Source organism: Hyperoodon ampullatus (genome assembly GCF_949752795.1).
Source record: "Hyperoodon ampullatus genome assembly, chromosome: X".
Lineage (NCBI taxonomy): Eukaryota > Metazoa > Chordata > Mammalia > Artiodactyla > Ziphiidae > Hyperoodon > Hyperoodon ampullatus.
This window is the reverse complement of record NC_136913.1, coordinates 116,651,247-116,668,936: the sequence shown is the minus strand read 5'-3', so window position 1 is coordinate 116,668,936 and position 17,690 is coordinate 116,651,247. Positions and strand designations below refer to the sequence as shown.

The following is a 17,690-nucleotide window of genomic DNA, read 5'->3' as shown; positions in this document are numbered from 1 at the left end:
GACTCTGTGCTCCCAAAGCAGGGGGCCCAGGTTCGATCCCTGGTCGGGGAGCTAGATCCTGCATGTCGCAACTAAGAAGCCCGCATGTCGCAACTAAGATCCTGCATGCCACAACGAAGACCCGGAGCAGACTAAATAAATAAATGGTTTTAAAAAATTAAAAAACAAAAAAACAAAATACTTCCAGGGACTTCCCTTGCGGTCCAGGGGTTCAGACTTCGCCTTCCAATGCAGGGGGTACATGTTTGATCCCTGGTTAGGGAGCTAAGATCCTACATGCCTTGGGACCACAAAACCAAAAAAACATAAAACAGAAGCAATGTTGTAACAAATTCCATAAAAGACTTTAAAAATGGTCCACATCAAAAAAATCTTTAAAAAACAAAAAAAACCTTCTACTTACTATATCTTACTTTTTTAAAAAATGTTTTTATCAGAGTATAGTTAATTTACAATGTTGTGTTAGTTTCTGGTGTACAGAAAAGTGATTCAGTTATACATATATGTATACATGTATAAATATACATATATTTATTCTTTTTCATATTCTTTTCCATTACACTTTATTAAAAGATATTGAATATAGTTCCCTGTGCTATACAGTAGGATCTTGTTGTTTATCTATTTTATATATAGTAGTTTGTCTTACTCTTTTTTAAAACTGAAGTATAGTTGATATACAATATTATATGTTACAGGTGTACAATATAGTGATTTACAAGTTTTAAAGGTTATACTCCATTTACTGTTATAAAATATTTGTTATATTCCCTGTATTGTTACATATATCCTTGTAGCTTATTTTATGTGTCTTAATCTTTTTTATTTCCCAGACACTTAACCCACCCTCATAGAACCTGTTGAATGCAACTTAGTTTAACAGCTCCCTCCCACCCCACTTTTTTTTGATATATTTATTCCAGACCTTTCTGCCACTTAGTATTTGTATAATCAGACTGGAAATCGGGATGAGTTGTAAATTGTATTGAAAAAGAGATTGTGAATAAAAATTGACATGTGAACCTCCAGGAAAATATATCCATATCTCTGGTTTTGCTAGATTTTTATAGTTTTGTATAATTAAAATGATATTTTGAAGTAAGGATTATTCTGACTGAAATGGAATATAATGGCAAGTTAAACCAATGAGTGAGTGGTGGTTTGGGGATAGTTCTTTTTTCAGTTTGCAATGTCATATAATTCAGGTTTCATGGTAAACTTGATTTTTCTCATATGCGGGACAGTGTCCTTCAAAACTCTTAAGTACACTTTAACATTATTATGCAGTAAAAACTAGTTATGTGTTTGGTTTTTTTATGCTTCTGATAAGTTAAGATGTTTAAACTACTGAATGACACATGTAGAATGTACCTGGGAGAACATTAAACATTTTATTGATCTAAGATTCTAAGATGAGGCAAAATTCCATAGAATAGTTATGACTGAGCATTTACTGCGTCTGAGGCATTGCACATATACGATTTTCACTGAATCCTCCCAACATGAGAGTTGGAATTCCAACCTAGGGCACCTCACCCCAGAGCTTACAGTGCTGGAACCGTTAGGTTGTCTCTATGAAAACCCGCAAATGCCTAAAAGAATCAAGACATTTCCATTACATTATAATGTAATTCTGTAGTCACTATCGAAATTTAAAATAACTGGGGTAATTGATTATGTGAATAGAATTTCAGAAAATTCTATCTGAGGTTTAAAAAAACTACAGAAGACAAAGATGATAAGCAATACTATTGTCTGTTTGAAGGCAGTTCATGTAGTGTAGACTCTAGGAAAGGGGAAGGACTGAAAAACACGGAAACAAGGCTGCTACAAGCTCATTTTAAATTCTCAAGACCCAGCAATTTGACAAACAGGAGAGAACAATTTTAAAAAGGAAAATATCCATTGAAAGAAGTTTTTCAACACTGTTCAACACCTATTCCCTCTCCTAAAAGCATATTGGAATTTTGTCTCCTTAAAATCAATGCATTTACATATTGTTTAATATTTGTGCTTTATAGCTGGGTGCAGTAGGCAGATCTCTGTTGACTTGCTATCACTTAAAAGAGTTTTTTTTCTTGGCTTCCTTTCCCCACAGACATAGAAAACAAACTTATGGCTACCAAAGGGGAAAGGAGTGGGGGAGTGGAGTGAATTAGGAGTTTGGGATTAACAAACTACTATACATAAAATAGATAAGCCACAAGGATTTACTGTATAACACAGGGAACTATATTCAATACCTGGTAATAACCTATAATGGAAAAGAATCTGCAAAAAAAACCCTCTGAATCACTATGTTGTACGCTTGAAACTCACACAATATTGGAAATCAACTCTACTTCAATAAAAAAAAATGAGGGAGCAGTTCGACTATGGTGGCCTAGTACAGTGCTTTGCAGTTCATAAGAGCTTTCACATTTATTATCTAATCCTCACAGCCCACAGGGTAAGTAGAGTGTAAGTCAAGTTGAAGTTTCAAAAAGTCAAAGCACTTATCTAAGGTTTCTCAAGTACTAGAGTTCACATCCAGCTCCCTTTTCCACTTACAAGCGTAAAGTCACCGTGAAGTGTCACAAAACCAGGTGGAAAGTCACTGTATGTTTAGGGAAAAGGGAAAAGGTGGTGGGATTATCTTGATCTTCATTAAACCACTGTTTCTCAGGCACCGTTTAAGTGTTGGGGACAGCTGGGGGGCATGACAGACAAGGACGCTGCCCTCCTGGGATTCACGCTCTCTAGTGGGAGCCAGATGATCAATAACTCATCTCAAATTAGTCCTGTGCGACAAAGAACTGAGCAAACGAAGCAGAGGGTAGTCAGGAAGGGCCTCTTTGAGATGTCATGTTAAGCTGAGGTCTGAATGACAAGAAGGAGGTCCCATGAGATGATCGGGGTTCAAAAGGGACAGCTCCTCCCAAGACACATGCGGCAGGAGCATTGGGGGTGCACGAGAGAACACAGGATGGTGTTTGCTGCGTAGTGTAAGTGTGGAATCCTAGGGCTTTAGGCAGGGAAGAAACGTGATTCATGTTTTAAAAAACTCAACCTTGCTGCTGTGTAGAGGGGCAAAAGGCTTCCAGGTAGGAGGAGGCTGTCGCCATCATCCAGGCAAGACATGAGGACAGCTTGGACCCGGAAAATGATTGAGGATGTGGCTATAAAATGCCTCTCCTTGTCTAACCTACTTCCTCCCCTCCAACTACCATCTTTCTGGCATAATTTTAATACATTTATTCTACTGCTCTGCTTGAAGCCAGATTTAAAAGATTGGGGGGAAAAAGCTTTCAAGATTAAAAAAAAAACTTGGTTGTTCCTTGAATGCCTTATGTTTATCTGACACAAGCTGCTCTATTTCATCTATATTGTCTATAAAGAATGTTGTAGAATCCAGTACTATGAGCTGCCTAGGTCTATAAAGAATGTTGTAGAATCCAGTACTATGAGCTGCCTAGGCCAGAACCTTGTTCCTCTTCAGGGTCCAATAAATATTATTATTATTTTTTGACATCTTTATTGGAGTATAACTGCTTTACAATGGTGTGTTAGTTTCTGCTGTATAACAAAGTGAGTCAGCTATACGTATACATATATCCCCATATCCCCTCCCTCTTGCGTCTCCCTCCCACCCTCCCTATCCCACCCCTCTAGGTGGTCACAATACTATTAGCTATGACGATGAAACCAAACCAGACTTTTTGTTAAATCTGTTTGGTTGATTTGTTTGTTTGTTGCCTTCTGTTTAAAGCAACTACAAGCGAACCTGAAGACTATCTTTGGTTTCTGAAATGCGGGGGGTTCAAAATTCTTCGCACTACCAACAAGCTTCCAGAGCCTCACTGGCTGGATTGAATGGACAAGTGGGGAATAAGTGGGCCCGGTTTGGAGCGACCTTGGGAAGCAGGGACAGGGAACTGCACAAAGCATTACAAGGCCGGCTTCTCCCTGACAAGGTGAAGTCACAGGAAGGACGGAGTGCGGACAGCAATGTGACCGGGCTCTTGTCCTTCAGTTGTCCTCCCAGAGGCACTGGCGAGGAGAGACAGCCCTAAGAGGCGGCGCGAGGTTAAAGGTTCCGGCGAACTAGGCCTCTGGACGTTTCCAGTGAAGCTGGGAGCCAGCAGAGGCAGGCTGTGAGCTTCAGGGAGGCTCACCGCGGGTTTCAGCGGTAGTACCGCCATCAAAGTCACAGGGTGGCTTTGTCTTTTCCAAATCCGGGGAAATGTTGATGGATAGAATCGCCTGTGTTTCCTGTTTTCTTCTTCTCCCTTTGGAGCTCGGCTACCCCCTCTGTGTAGCTGAGGGCGAGCAGAGGAGAACTGGGGGAACGAGGCGCGGACCGGCCGGAAGGACACCTCTGATTCCGGGCGGTGCGCGGCGAAGCCGCCCCTGCGGCCGGGTTCCCACGGCAGCCGCCACCCACCCAGCCCTTCCCACGAGCCAGGCCCTCCCCACGCTCGCGGCCACCTAGGACCCCGCGACAGCCCGCCAGCTGGGTGCTGCCCACGCCAGTTGGACTGGTCACGGCACTGCGGCTCAGAGAGCCCAGGGCCATCCCGCCGCCCTGATTAAGTGGTAGAGCTGCTGTGTCCAACGACAGCTTGCGCCCTTGACCCTGACGCAGTGCTGCCTTTTGATGTCCTGAGACTGAGCAGCTCGTCCGACCAGCTCCGAATCAGGCTGGTCACTAATAAAGGCGAGTCCTCGTGTACGAACCGCTCCCACGTGTCAGCCACCGTGCTCGGTGTTCACTGACGGATGTGCGTTAGTTCACCGATTCCTCAGAGAACCTGGGAATTACTAATCATCTCGCAGATGAAGGAAGCGAAGCGCAGAGAGCCTGAAGGACCTGGCCAAAGTGACTCCGCTCGTAACCTGAAGACGCCGGGTTCGAGCCCAACTGGTTTCCCCCTCCTAAGCCTGATCCAACCGCCGTGCGCCTGGTTTAAAGATGGGACGATCCATCTCCAGTACTGATGGTGTTTTGAAAAGCCCCTGGTGACTTACTGGGTTGCCCTGCCCGCCGGATGCATCTGCAAGTCTTGTTGTAGCGTGCATGGAAATCGGAAGCACATAATCAGTTCAAAGGTTCTTATTTGCCCAACATCTTGCACCTCGTATAACTCGAAAACCTATATATCTCGTCCTCATGGTTTGTTCATCTACAGAAAGCGAATTCTGCCAGAGCTGGGTGGAAGCTCTACGCTCCAGCCCGAGGCTGGCCGGCGCTAGTGGAGCAGCGCCATCTCCTGGTGGATTCCGTGAACTACATCAGAAACCGCTGGAAGGTGTTTTGTTGCCAAGGCCTTCAGACACAGGGACAGCACCTGTGCACAGCCAGTTTTGACAAGGGGAAGAGAAGAAAGAGAAGAGAGGTTTTGGGGAACAGGAAGGGAGTGGAGCGAGTGGGTGTCAATGTGAGGTTGTAGAGCCTCTGCTTTAGCCATTCCGCTGTGATCCCCAGGGTGATAGAATCTAACTTTTTATTAAAATTGCCATCAGGGAAAGGGCACCCAGCAGTGCAATACTGAACTGCAGTCATTCGCAGGTGGTATGTATTATGGTTTTATCTCATATGTATGTCATGATATCGAGTTAATTTTTGTATATGATGTGAGTTAAGAGTCAAGTTTTGCTTGCGACAGTGAAGATCCCACGTGCTGCAACTAAGACCCAGCACAGCAAAATAAATACATAAATACATAAATAAATTTAAAAAAATTTTTAAGTCAAGTTTGGTTTTAAAGATGTGCTTTTCCAATGTTTCCAGTGCTTTGTTGAAAATGTTATCTTTTCTCCATTGTATTGCCTTGGCACCTCAGTCAAAAGTCAATTGTCCATATGGTTGTGAGTATATTCTGAACTCTCTGTTCTGTTCCATTGATCTCTAAATCTATCTTAATGCCAATACCACACTGCCTAGATTATTGTTGTTCTATACTAAGTCCTGAAATGTAGTGTAAATCCTGCATCTTTGTTCTTTTTCAAAAATTTTTGGCTGTCCTTAGCCTTTTGCATTTCTATAGAAACGTTGGAATCACTTTGTCAATTTCTTTTAAAAGTCCTACTGTGATTTTACTGGGAATGCATTGAATCTATACATCAGTTTGGTAGAGCTGACATCCAGCAACACTGAGTTTTCAAATCTGTGAGCATGGTATATCACTCCATTTATTTATGTATGTATTATTTAATTTCTTCTGTAGTTTTCAGTGTACAGGTCTTGCAGACCTTTTGTCAAATTTATCCCTAAGTACTTAATATTTCTGCAAAGAAGACGTATAAATGGCCACCAAGCAAATGAACAGATGCTCCACATCATTAGCCGTAGGGAAATGCAAATGAGAATTACAATGAGATACTACTTCACACATACTAGGATAGCCATAAATTAAAAAAAGAAAAATAACAACTGTTAGAGAGCACGTGGAACCATCATACATTATTGAGTGAGACTGTAAATGGCGCAGCTTCTATGTAAAACAGTTTGGTGGTTTCTCAATAAGTTAAACATAAAACTACCAAGTGATCCAGCAATTCCACTCCTAGATGTGGACCCCCAAAATTGAAATCGGGTGTTCAAACAAACTTGTACTTGAATGTCCATAGTAGGACTATTCACAATGGCCAAAAGGTGGAAGCAACACAAATGTCCATTAACATATGAATGGATAAATAAAATGTCATATATCCATAAAATGGAATATTATTCAGCCATAAAAAGGAAAAAGGTACTGATAATACAATAATGTGAATGAACTGCCAAAATATTATCCTAAGTTAAAGAAGCCAGATATAAAAGATCACATATCGTATGATTCCATTTTTTTGAAATATTCATGAAAAGCATATACATAGAGACAGAAAGCATATTTGTGTTTGCCAAGGGCTGGGGTAGGGAGGGAATGGAGACTGACCACTTAATGGGCATGGTGTTCTCATTTGGGGTGATGAAAATGTTCTAGAACAAGATAATGGTGATGTTTACACAACATTGTGAATGTACTTCATGCCACTGAATTCTATACTTTAAAATGGTTAAAATGGCAACATTTGTTATATGTATTTTGCCACAATAAAAGACCCAACTGATCATAAATTTAAGGATTTATGTTCCAATCTGTTCCACTGATCTACACACTTATCTTTCCACCAGTACCACACTGTCTTAATTACTGTGGCTTTATAAGTTTTGCAATAGGATGGTAAGTCCTTCAACTGTTTTCCTTTTTCAAAATGTTTTGGCTGTTTAAGGTAATATAAATGTATATTCCACATACATATTAAGATCTGCTTATCAATTTCTACAGGAAAGTCAGCTGAGATTTTGATAGATCTTTTGTTCAATCTACAGATAACTCTAGGGAAGGTTGACATATTGACAATATTGAGTCTCCCAATCTATGAACTATCTCTATTTATTAAGAGCTTCTTTAAATTTTCTCAGCAATGTTTTGTAATTTGTAGTAACTTTTAGTATGCAGGTTTTGTACATATTTTATCAGATTTATCCCTAAGTGTTTTATTCTTTTTTTAAGGCTATTGTGAATCAAACTGTTTTCTTAATTTCGTTTTTGGAGTCTTTGTTGCTAGTATATACAAATACAATTGATATTTTGATGTTGCTATTGTGTCCCATGGCCTTGCTAACTTTGTCTGTGGGTCTACTAGCTTTATTGTGTGTGTGCATGTCTTGGGATTTTCTCCATATAGGATCACCTGTGAATAAATACAGTTTTATTTCTTCCTTTCCAATCAGGATGGCTTTATTTCAGTGAGGTAGGGGGCTTATTCCACTGGCTAGAACCTCCAGTACAATGTTGAATAGAAATGGCAAAAGTGAACACCATGCATTCTTCCCAATATTAGGGAAAATACTCATTCTTTCGCCATTAAGTATTATGCACACTGAGGATTTTGTAGACACTATTTGCCAGGATGAATGAGTTCCTATTATTCAAAATTTGTTAAAGGTTTTTAAAATCAGGGACTTCCCTGGTGGCACAGCAGTTAAGACTCCATGCTCTCAATGCAGGGGGCCTGCGTTCGATCCCTGGCCAGGGAACTGGATCCCACATGCATGCCGCAACTAAGAGTTCGCATGCCACACCTAAGCAGACCGCCTGCCACAACTAAGGAGCCAGCGAGGCGTAACTAAGACCTGGCACAACCAAATAAATAAATAAATAAATACATACATACATAAGTAAAACATCTTCCCAGCAATCAATAAAAAACGTTAAAACTTTATTTTAAAAAGCGTTTTTAAAATCATGAATGGGGGGACTTCCCTGGTGGTCCAGTGGGTAAGACTCTGCGCTCCCAATGCAGGGGGCCTGGGTTCAAGCCCTGGTTGGGGAACTAGATCCTGCATGACTGCTGAAACAAAGAAGTCTGCATGCCACAACGAAGATCTTGCAGGCCGCAAATAAGACCCTGAGCAGCCTAAATAAATAAATAAAAATTTAAAAAAATCATGAATGGGTGTTGGATTTCATCAAATCCATTTTTTAAACCTATTTCAACGATCATGTGTTACCCCTTTGTTCTATTAATATGGAGTATAACGTTAATTAGTTTTCTGATGTTAAATCAACTTTGCATTCCTGGGATAAATGCCACTTGGTCATGGTATGTACGTCTAGGGGGTTTAGACCAGGCCTTTCCTGGTCTCCCTACTTCCCATTCACAGAGGATGTGATCCATGAAGCAGAAGAAAGAGAATCATAGTGAGGAGGGTGCAGATCCCCCAGCTCCTTCTAGGGCTGCATCTCTGATCAAACAGCCACACCTGCCATGCCAGTCTCCCATCCTCCCAAGGACCCCACAGAGGAGCCCCTCATCCCCCTGAAGCACACACAGGGCATAGACCCCAGCCCATTTCCTTATGGCCACCAAATTGGCGCCCTCACCAATGATGGGAGGAGCCAGGATGTCCCCGCCCACCTCCTCTTAGCGGCCACAGGAGCCCACCCACTGCACCCTCATTGGCTGGACGGCCACGGAGGTGGGCCCTGCACATTGCACACCCAGGGACTGGAGCATGGGGCCCGTGTCACCTCCTAGGGTGGCAGCAGGGTCCCTTGGGGGCACTGAGGCTGAGGACAGACAGCAGGAGGCTCAGGCCCTGAGAGGTCACTGTGACCAGAGGGCATCCGCGAGGCAGCGGCGTCAGCCTCGTGCATTATCTCGTCTGGTGTGTGCCCAGGCTGCGGTGACCACACTCAGACCTCTGACCAGGGCGGTGCCCGTCTTCTGGAGGAGGGGGACCCCACGTAGGGGGAGTGCCCCAGGCAGCCAGGGCTCCCACCAGGTACCTCTCAGTCCCCTTGTCCCCCCACAGCACCCTCGCCAGAGGGGCTCCCTCACCCCTGGTCTGCATGGCAGAGGCGGCTCCAACTTGTGTGCATTGGTCCCAACTAGGGAAGACAGGGGCAGAGAAGGCCCATGGGGGCGCTTCCCGGCCCTGCATTTCCCCAGCTGCTCCTGCAGCAGATGCCTTTCCAGATTTCCCCTACGGTGCATCACCCTGAGCTAAGGGTGAATTTGATTTTTTTTCACAAACGCCCGTGTATTTGAAGCCAAGTGGAAGAACCATGGATGTGTCCCCAGTCGGAGGGCAGGGGCCACGTTGAACTTGCTCACCTTTGTGCCCTAAAAACCTTCCCCAGAGTCTGGCACTCAAGGGATGACTTGGGGGACACTGAGAAAGCGACATTTTGTTGGTGGGAATCCATTAAACTGAGAACGTTTGCTGGGGAAGGTGGTATCCGTGCTGACTGCATTAATTCTATTGTTTGTTGAGTACTTGTCTGTGCCCTGGCGGGAGAGGGAAGTGAGCACCCGACTTCACCCTGAATCACAGGCAGGCTGGCCTCAGCACCAGGACAACTTCCATGTCCCTGGGTTCTAGGTTTTAAAAACAGAACTGCCATATGGTCCAGCAATTCCACTTCTGGGTATATATTTAAAGGAAATGAAAACAGGATATCAAAAAGATATCTGAACGCCCATGTTTATTGCAACATTATACACAATAGCCAAGATATGGAAACAATCTAAGTATCCATCAGTGGGGAGTTCGCTGGTGGCCTAGTGGTTAGCATACTGGGCTTTCACTACCATGGCCTGGGTTCAATCCCGGGTTGGGGAAGTGAGATCCCACAAGCCACGTGGTGTGGCCATTAAAAAAATAAAAGGTTAATTATCCATCAGTGGATGAATGGATAAAGAAGATGTGAGATACACACACACACACATACACACACACACACAGGAATATTATTCAGTAGTGGAAAAAGAAGGAAATCCTTCCATTTGTGACAACATGGATGGACCTTGAGGGCATTATGCTAAGTGAGACAAGAGCAACAGAGAAAGACAAATACTATATGATATTACATTATGTAGAATCCAAAAAAGCCAAACAGAGAGTAGATGGTTAGCAGGGGCTGGGAGGCTGGAAAATCAGGGATCAGTTATTTAAGGATACACACTTGCAACAAGTAGATGAATAAGATCTGGTGATCTAATGCACAGCACAGTGATTATAGTCAACAATCTTGTATTATAAACTTTAAAGTTGCTAAGAGACTAGATCTTAATTATTCATACTACAAAAAAGAAATGGCAATTATGTGATGTGATGGAGGTGTTAGTGAACACTACAGTGGTAATCAAATTGCAATCTATAAATGTACCAAACCAACACGTGTACACCTTAAAGGTAGACAATTTATATGTCAATTATATCTCAATAAAAAAATTACTCCCTACAATTTAAAAGAAAACTACAAATGGCCAATGGACATATGAAAAAAATTTAATCTTGATATGTAGTCAAAGGCATGCAAAATAAAATATCAAAATAAACAATTTGGCTTATCCAATTGAGAGATTTAAAACCTGTCTTGAGACTTCGGTACAGGTAAAGGTGAGGAGCAGAAAGAAAGGTTCCACGACGTTATCCCAGGACAAGTGGAGCATGGATTTAATTCTAGCCATGACCTGGGGATGATGGGAAAGGAAGGGTTTTAGGGAAATGATGAGTTAAATGAAAGATTACTCTGATCTTGAGGAGAGAGAAATGCACCCAGCTTGAGGCAGGAAAGGCGGTAACAGATTTTGAAACATGTCGTGACACACAGTTGCCACCCTTGTCTCAAAACAGTCTCACTCCTGAGTGGCATAAGCAGAGGAACTTGGCACCGCTGCTCTGGAGGGTGTCAAACCCCTAAGGCATGCATACCATCCGGCCCACCTGCAGGAGTGTATGGTAAGAGATTGACCATGACTGCACCACAGCATTTATCCACAAGGACATCTGTCACCGCGTCATCAGTCAAAACCAATAAAAACCACAAAAGCAAACCAAACCCAACAACAACCTCAAACTCAACCCCCCAAACAAACAACAAAGGAAAACAAGCAAGAGGCAGTGCGAAATACATGATGAAACCTTCATACCAGAGATACTCTGTGGCTTTGGAAGCAGAAGCATACTTAATCACACAGGAAGATGAGCAGGAAGTATTTATGTCATAAAGTGAAAAAAGTCATATGTTCCTAATTTTACATATATAAAGGACATGCACACAAAGTGAAAATTCATCCGCAACTGGGCAGTTTCCCTCGGGATGGGATAGGCTGGGACTCTGTATGCTGTTTCTGTCTCTCGTGTTCTGACTGTATTGGGTTCTGACTAGCCCTCCTTGAACTGCCCTCTCAGCTGCTCTTTCACCCTCCCCTGACTCAGTTGCTTGGATCCCAGTCAGTCTCCAGAGGTGGGAGGTTCACGAGAAGACAGGTGGGCCCAGCTCAGCGTGGCCCCAGCTGCCCCAATGGGGAGCTCCACGTTGATAAGGCTCCCAGCTCCACCCCTAAGACTCGGGTTTCTTATCTATCTCCTGGCCCCTATCCAGAAAGACCAGGGCTGCCTTCAGACTGTGTCCTTGCACCAACCCTCCAACCGAATTCCTACCCCTCCAAGAGGCACTGGGGCCTCAGGAAAGGAGGTTCTGCTTAGGCTTCTAGTTCAGACTGGGCTCCAAGAATCAGTTTCTCCGAAAAATGGGGATAACTGTGGTGCTGGTTTGCTAACTGGTCCTGTACACAGAAGGCAAGGAGAGACCTAGAAAGAAGCAGGCCACTCCAGATTGGGAAGGGGACGGGGTTAATAAGCAAATGAACTTACAGATGAGGCTTGTCTTGAGTGCACAGGACAAGCAGATCTCCCCACCCACCTGCCAGAATCTTAAAAGTCTGTACAGAGGTCTTAATGGAATTCAGTCACATATTCAGTCCAGATAGTCCCAGAGACGCCTTACTCTCTCAGGGCCGCGTCCTCAAAAGGGCTCTGGCTGTGGGAACAGTGGGCAGAACGTGCATCCTAAGGACAGGGGACGGGTGAGGAGCCTCCGACTGCCTGAGGCCAGCTCGAGGTTCAACCTCAGTGACATCCTAGTGGTGACCTCCTCCAGAAGGTGGCCATGGGGATAACAAGGTTAAGGCATGGCGCCTGGAGCTCGGCAGGCTCTCATCACCTGTCAGTTTGTTTCCTTTTCTCATGGTGGCAGGGCTGCTCTGGCTGAGACCTGAGGACATTTGTTGAAGATACATCCTCACACTGAAGGCCCACAGCACCCTGAAGGCTCCTTCCTGAAAATGCACGAGTGCCCGTGGCTGGCCTGGGGCTCCGCTGTGGTCAGTGGAAGAGCTGGGCTCAGTGCACAGGTCTCTGGTCTCCTAGGTGCCCCTCTTAACCAGAGCGTGATGTGCCAGCCTGCCTTCCTCCCTCGCAGGGGAGTACGGTCCTCCCTCATCATGGTCCCTTGGCCCCTGGGTGCTGGATCCTCTCTCCCATCTGGCTGTGCCAGGCTACCTGGCCCCTGAAGTCGGTGCAGAACCATCAGGGACTGAACAGGACCATCTGGACCAAGGGGCGGGAAGCTCGGGGCTCTGGCCGGGACTGGGGTCTACCCCTCCCTCCTAGGGTGGTGGATGCTGGAAGGGGCCCTCTTGTCAAGTTGCTCTGACCCCTGCGGAGCTCTTGGAAATAGGTGTCTTACCCCAGGCTGCGCTCCTCTCGGGACCACACCCCAAGTCCTCAGGACACCCCTCTCCTGGGTCCTATGGGCCTGCCTTCCTCCGAGGCGGGTGCTGCCCTCCCCTGCAGGCGTCCCTCCCCCAGCCCTCTGTCCTCGGCCCACCCTCCCCCTGCAGCAGCCTCAGAGCCCCCGCCCCGGGCTTCTCTGCCGGGACAGCTTGCGTCTAAGGTGGGAGTAAGGGAGGCAGGTGTCCAGTCCCCAAGGTTGATCTTCTCCAAAACTCAGGCACCACCTGGCCAGCTGGGAGGTGATGGAGACCCTGCCACCTGCGGCTGCGGAAGGGCCTTCGGGGACACAAAATGATCTGCAGACAGTCCATTCCACCTCACCTACCACAGCCCACCCTCGGGGTTCAGCTGAATTACGCACCTTCTAACACTAGCCTCTAAGAAGAAGAAAAGGCCTAGGTGTTAGTTTATTCAAATAAAGTTTGTGAATGGGACAAAGGGCCACCTCTTGGGCCAGGCCTGTGCTGCTGCCTTCCCCTCACGGGAGCAGTGGTTCGGGTCAGCTCGGGTCTCGCCACATCTTCTGACCCGGCACCAGCCCCGCCCTCAGCCCCGCCCCCTTAGAGCCCTCGGGGTGCTCCCCTCCCCCAGCTACCAGCCACCAGAGTGGGGTGAGCTCGCCGCCCCTCTCTCCTCCGAGGCGGCACAAACAGGAGGCCTCCACGTTTTATTTGATTGAACTCAAAGGACTTTCTTCTTAACTGAGACAGACAACAAGATTTGACAACATCCAAAATGAGAACACTTCTCTGACCAGACGCTGCTGCCCGGTGCAGAGTACATCACACACGGGAAAGTCAAGTTGTCTTATTCAAGTCGGTGTCTGATTTTGTAGACGCTCCACTGCCTGAGAAACAGATGGCAAATACATAAAGTGCTCTGAGAGCCCGTCAAGCAGCAAGGGCCCAGTGGGGGAGACGAGGAAGAGGTGGGAAAGCGGAAGCAGCTAAGTACTCAAGGCCAGAACCCTAAGAACAGCCGCGGCAGGAGTGCATGCTAAGGACGCATCCCCAGCCCCTCCCACGGTCAGCCCCGCAGAGCGCAGACAGCCCCAGCCAGGGCCACCGCCGAGCCCCTCCCACGAAGGGGGGTTCTCTGCGGGTGGGAGGGGGTCTCTGAGCCCGGGCCCCTGGGCCTCCAGCGCGCTTTCTCCCTGTTGGGAAGCAGCCCCAGGCAGCGCCGGCTGAGCCCCGAGCCCAGGGAGGACAGGGCACCCTGCACAGCTCACTGCTCAACAGCACCCGGTGCAACGCACAGCCGCTCGTGTGTGTGCACAAGCACTCACACACACGCTCACACCCACACGTTCACTCACACACACACGCTCACACCCGCACACACTCATACATGCGCACTCACACACGGGTACCCACGCGGTCAGCGAAGAGCCTCCCCTGTGCCATTCTCAGGCCCTCTCAGGCTGGCCCAGCAAGTGGCTGGAGCTGGGCATCGAGCCACCCGGAGGGTGAGAGCTGGGCTTGAAACGGGCGCGTCTGCGAATCAGCCCCAAGGAGGCCCCTCATCCTCTGCTGCTCTCCTCCCGTGTAGCCCCGTGGCACAGTCTCTCAGAGGCTGGCCCCAGAGCTCCGGGGATGCAGTCCGCAGGCTGGCAGGCTCCCAGAAGTGGCCCTGGGTGGGCACAGTTGGGCTGGAGGAGGGCCACCTGGACCAGGGCTCCCGGGTGACTTGGCACAAGGAAGGAAGCCATCAGGCCCCGTCGGTGGGCATCTGTGGGGGGCATGTGGTGACAGCGGTGCAGCCTCCGGCCCCGGGGTGAGGCAGGCAGAGATCCTCACTTGGGACCCGGGCTCCAGCTGGGCAGCTGAGGAGGGCACGTGGTGTGAGGCTTGGCCGCTCTGTCCTGGGGGCAACCGGGCTGCTGGGGTCCTCAGCCCCAGGAACTCTGAGTGCATCGACCATGAGCAACCACCGCCCGAGCAGACGTGGGACCGGTGTGGGGGGAGGGCCAGGGTCTCTCCCGCCTCCCATCAGCACCGCTCCTGGTGCGTCAGTCAACAGCGCAAGCCAAGGGCTCCAGGACCAGTGCAGGCCCATCCAGAGGAGACTCTCCCGTGTGATGCTGGGCCCAGGGGCAGCCTGGGGACAGAGACATGGGGTCAGGCGTGGGTCTCAGCCCCATCCCACCCACCACTGTCCCTTCACCTCCTGGTGACGCGGTCCCCAGGAGCCACCCACCCTCCCGTCCCCACCACCCAAACTGAGAGGGTTGTGCCACTCAACACTGAGGAGCCCTTGGTCCAGGCTTGGGTGGCATTCACGGCAGGGTGGGCAGGTCTGGCTCTGTGGGTGAGGACCTTGCTCCCCGGGGGTGCTGGGACACATCTCTCCCGTGCCCATCTCAGCTCAGACTGTCCCCCGCTCTTCCCCGTGACTTCCCATCCACTCCACTTTCCCTACCATGGGCCCCTCTGTCTCTAGGTCCCCTGGGAGCCTCTGCTCCCTTCCCCCATCCCACGGTCCTAGGTCTTCCAGAAGGTGGGAGAGTGCAGGCCGAGAGGCAGATGTGGCTCCACCACTTCTTACCTGTGTGATAAGGGCAAATCTCTCCCCTCCCAGAGCCCCAGTAGGTGGGGAGAACAGAGCTCCCCCAGAGTGTCGCTAGGTCTGTCCTTCCCTCCCCATGCCAGAACCAGACCACTGGGCCACCCCACCCCTCGGGGTCTCTGCCTGGTCCCTTCCTCTCCTCGTGGGTCAGGCCCTTCTCTAGGCTGCTCCCCAGGCAGCTCTAGGGTCAGGGTCAGGGTTAGGGACTCTCTTGACAAGACCCGAGAAGGGGCAGGTCACTTCCTATAACACCAGTTCCTGAGACAAAGAAAGAGATGGGGACTTGAGAGCTGCCTCCCCACCCAGAGAGGTCCCTGTCTCGCCAAGTGTCACCTCCTCTACAAGCCCCTTCTCCATCTGCCCTCCACCCCAGCCTGAGAGATGCCCTCCGCTCAAGGAGATCCCAACTTTCCCAAATCCTCTGGGACACGGGGGCTGCTGGAGGCCGTCCAGGGCTGTGGCATCGGGAGGGCACAGGGAGGAGCTGGAGGGAGCGTGGCTGAGATGGCGGGAGGGCCGGGGAGGAATGCATCTTTCCTGCTCTTCCGTGGCCCCAGATGCGGAGCTTTGGAGGATGCCCCAGGAGAGCGGAGAGGGGAGCAACAGGAACAGCAGCAGCAGGCAGAGAGCAGTCCCCTGGCCGCAGAGACCAGGCAGGGGGCCGGTTTGCAAAGGGCTGAGAAAGAGACAGACCTGGGCTGCGGCCAAGAACACAGCCACCCTTCCAGGCTGCCCCCCAGCGGGTAGAGGACAAGGGTAGCAGCATCTTTTCTCCTCTAGGGCTTTCCCTGGGCCTCACCTGGGCCTCCCCGAGCCCATTTCCCTCCACTCCCCCGTGTTCAGCTGACACCACCGGGGCCGTGGCCGGGAGGTGATGGGCCGACCCTCCAAGATGCCGAGGCCGCCGCCTCTCACCCCCATCTTGGAAATATGACAACGGAGTCCAGAGGGCCTGCGCCCGCCCTCCCTTGCCTGCTCGCGGCTCGGCAGCTTTCCAGGCAGGCTTCCTCGGGCCCCTTCCACGTCTCCCCCAAACCACCGAGGGGCCAGGACATCTAGATGTCATGGCAACCGCCTCCCTCCAGCCCGAAGTCCAACCTCTGGCCTCCTACCTCTTTGGTCAGGGCCAGTCATTCACGTTCCTGCTGCAGAATTTCTTCCTTCTGCTCCCCAATTCGGCCAAGGTGAGGCAACAGGTCGGCCGCACTCAAGTCATTTTCTCGAGTTTGATGGAAAGGGCCCGTTTCGCGAGTTTCTGTGCAGTTCGTCACCGGCCGCGACGTGGGTGACCAGAGCCGGGGCTTGGGGCTCGGTGGCCGTGACCTCCGCCGAGGTCTAGGATCCGGGGGCCCGGGCCGCCCCTTCTCCTTCCCCCGCCGCGTCCTGGCGGCCTTGGGCCCCGCGGAGCTTCATGCCGGCGCCCCTGCCATCGTGGCCACGCGGTGGTCGCGGGCGCTCACTCGATCCGCACCTGCAGGCGGACGTTGAGCATCACCGAGGCCACGATGTAGAAGTAGGGGAAGTTCATGCGCAGCCGCCAGGCCAGGTCGAAGAAGGTGATCAGCGTGCGCGTGAGCCCCTTGCAGAAGGCGCCGTACGAGCCGCGGGCCGCAGCCGAGCGAGACAGGCGCATCGCCAGGCCCGACACGGCAGCCGCCGCCGCCGCCGCCGCAGACAGGGCCGCCGACGCCGCCATGGGCCTGGCCCGGCGCACACCCCGCCGACCGATCGCAGTGGGAGCGGGTGGGCAGGTGGACGCGAGGCCTGGAGCCGACAGCCCGCCCCGCACACTCCGCCGTCTCCCGAGGCAGCAGCAGCCACAACCACAGACAGCTCCACCCCCTCGCCTGCTTCCTGAGTGGCGGCCGCCAGCGTAACCCCGCCCCTTACGGGAGCTACAGACTGGCCGCCGCGGACTCAGCCCCACCCTCGGGACCCGCCCCGCCGGCAAGCCCCGCCTCCTCCCCGACTCCCAAGAAGAGAGCCAGAGGGCCTGAGCGCGTTGTAAGGC

At 49.6% G+C, this 17,690-nt stretch overlaps 1 protein-coding gene across 1 annotated transcript; it reads right to left on the bottom strand.

Moving 5' to 3' along the window:
* Window positions 1-17,135: 17,135 nt before the first annotated feature.
* Window positions 17,136-17,375, bottom strand: LOC307069398 (small integral membrane protein 10-like protein 2A; the record flags this gene model as incomplete). Its single annotated transcript, XM_079727744.1, has 1 exon — window positions 17,136-17,375. One exon carries the CDS (start codon window positions 17,373-17,375, stop codon window positions 17,136-17,138), a length of 240 nt encoding a protein of 79 aa, XP_079583870.1.
* Between the last annotated feature and the right edge of the window lie 315 nt (window positions 17,376-17,690).